Raw genomic sequence first — 2,443 nt, forward strand, 5'->3', positions numbered from 1 at the left:
GATATCGTGGGTCCACTACCACAAGCAAAAGGCAAGGTAAGATTTTTGCTAGTACTCACTGATTACTTTACTAAGTGGGTAGAAGCAGGTGCTTTTAAACAGGTATGAGAAAAAGAGGTCAGAGATTTCATTTGGCGAAATATCATATGCCGATTCGGCGTACCAAAGGAAATCGTATGTGACAACGGCCCACAATTTATAGGCGCGCAAATCACAAAGTTTTTTCAAAGTTGGCAAATCAAAAGGATTACCTCAACACCTTATCATCCAGTGGGTAATGGACAAGCTGAATCGATGAATAAAGTCATTACCAACAATATGAAGAAACGATTGGAGAAATCGAAAGGCAATTGGCTAGAGGTGTTGCCTGGTGTTTTATGGGCTTATCGCACGACAGCAAAAACAAGTACGGGGGAAACACCATTTTCACTAGTATACGAAGCTGAAGCCTTGATCCCAGTCGAGATAGGGGAGCCGAGCACGAGATATGCACAAGCAACTGAGGAATCCAATGAAGAAGAAATGCGAATAAACTTAGATTTACTTGAGGAAGGGAGGGAAGCTGCGTTAATAAGAATGGCAGCACAAAAACAGGTTATGGAACGATATGATAATCGGAAAGCTCGCCTAAGATACTTCAAGATTGGGGACTTCGTACTCAAAAAGGTTTTTCAATCCACGAGAGCGGCTAACGCGGGAAAGTTAAGTCCAACTTGGGAAGGACCTTATAAGATTCACGGTATCGCAGGAAAGGGAGCATACGAGCTGGAAACAGTGGATGGTAAGATTTTACCTTCACATTGGAATGTCGTTCATCTAAAGAGATATTATTTATAAGGAAAAGAAGTATCCACGGGCAGGTACCCTCATTTTCGAATTTTATTTTTTGAATTATTAAAATTTTACTAACGATTTTAGATGATAGGCAAAAAGCTAACCCGTACTAAATGATGAGTCACGACCTACAAGACACGAGGAAAAACATAAATTCCCGGTCTAGGGTTACAATTTATTCTGATAGAAATTCAAACGGGTTTAGCAGTCTTCATCTATAATCGCACCTCCGAGTCCCGTATGTTTTTCCTTTTCAGGGAAAGGACCAAATAAGAGGAGTAAACAAGTGCTCGAGATATCATACTTCAAAGCTCAAACACTTGGGGGACTATATAATATACGGCATACGTATAAAGAAGGCAAAGAAGACTAAGAAGAGAGTCGAAAGTACAAATCAAAGCCTCAAACTCTACTCATCAAATGAGTGAAGTTCAGAGCAAAGTTACAGGCCAAATAACAAAGCCATTCGAAAAACCTTATAGATTTCAAAAAATTTATGATATCTAGGTTAAAGGCAATGTATAGAAACAAGTTGTAAAGGAAAACCTTGAGTTTTATTTTCTCTTTTGAAATCTGTTGTAAAAGAAAACAGTTACGAGAAAAGTTATAGAAGTTATTTGAACACATGTAAGATGTTATTTAAACTTCAAATGAAAACTTTATCCATGTTATTTCAAGAAATATGTGTATTCCTATTTCTTTTGTCGTACTTTTGCACCATTATGAAGTTGATACGTCTTCTTCATTAAGTGTCCAAAATAAAAGGGCCCTCTTTTATAAAATTCATGTGTGATTCGAAAATCCATGAAGTTAAAAAAGCATTTTATAAGACAAAAAAATGCAAAAAACGGGTAAAACATAAACCCACGAATTAATTAACAAGTCTTTAAAGTATAAAGGCAAAGACGAGCAAAACAGAAGCTCAAAATAACTAAGTTAAAACAGAAAACTTCTTAATATTAAAAAGTTCAGACTAAGTACAAAACTTAGTCATAAACTATTTGTCATTTATACAAAAGTGCCCCGAAAAGGTCTGGGGACTTATCATTTCCATAAAACTAAACTCCCAAATGGGACCGGGGGTTACAACCACATTCCAAAAAAAAAGGGCAAAGTAACATGTCATAAACTTTTCACTAAGGGGCTGAAGAAGGATCTGAAGCAGGGTCATAAGTAGCAGAAGGTTCGTGATGGCTTAAAGGAGTTGGAGCATTCACCGTACCCATATCATCTTCAATGTGCTAGGGAATATCAGCCATGGGAGAAGGGAAGTCTTGGTTTTGCTGTGTTTTTTCAATAGTCTCTTTTATTTTGGCTAACTCAGCATCAAAACTAAAGCCCTCTTGGCCAACTTCCACTAGGGTATCGTGGCGTGTGTTTAAAATTGCCCAACTCACTTCCATTGCAGTCTTGTCCTCAAGAATCTCGTAATCTTGTTCCCACTGATCAATCTCGTTTTTAAGCTTTTCATTTTCAGCCAGGGCAGAATCATAAAAAGCTTGCAGGGGAGCGAGTGAACTCTCTAAAAAACTGACCTTGTTAGAAGACTCACGAAGATCTTCTTGGGTCTGAGAAAGGGTTTGCACGAGTTCACCAGCACAAGCTTCCT

At 38.0% G+C, this 2,443-nt stretch overlaps 1 protein-coding gene across 1 annotated transcript; it reads left to right on the forward strand.

Annotated features, from left to right (window-relative positions):
* Nucleotides 295-820, forward strand: LOC109219238. The gene is made up of 2 exons (XM_019383684.1): nucleotides 295-594; nucleotides 749-820. Exons 1-2 carry the CDS (start codon nucleotides 295-297, stop codon nucleotides 818-820), a joined length of 372 nt encoding a protein of 123 aa, XP_019239229.1.

This window comes from Nicotiana attenuata, chromosome 2 (genome assembly GCF_001879085.1).
Source record: "Nicotiana attenuata strain UT chromosome 2, NIATTr2, whole genome shotgun sequence".
In the NCBI taxonomy this organism is placed as follows: Eukaryota; Viridiplantae; Streptophyta; class Magnoliopsida; order Solanales; family Solanaceae; genus Nicotiana; species Nicotiana attenuata.

Coding starts and splice junctions, on each gene's coding strand:
- LOC109219238 (XM_019383684.1), top strand. CDS start 295: ATGAATAAAGTCATTACCAACAATATGAAGAAACGATTGGAGAAATCG. Junction 595..748: donor GAATGGCAGCACAAAAACAG/GTTATGGAACGA, acceptor ACGGTATCGCAG/GAAAGGGAGCATACGAGCTG.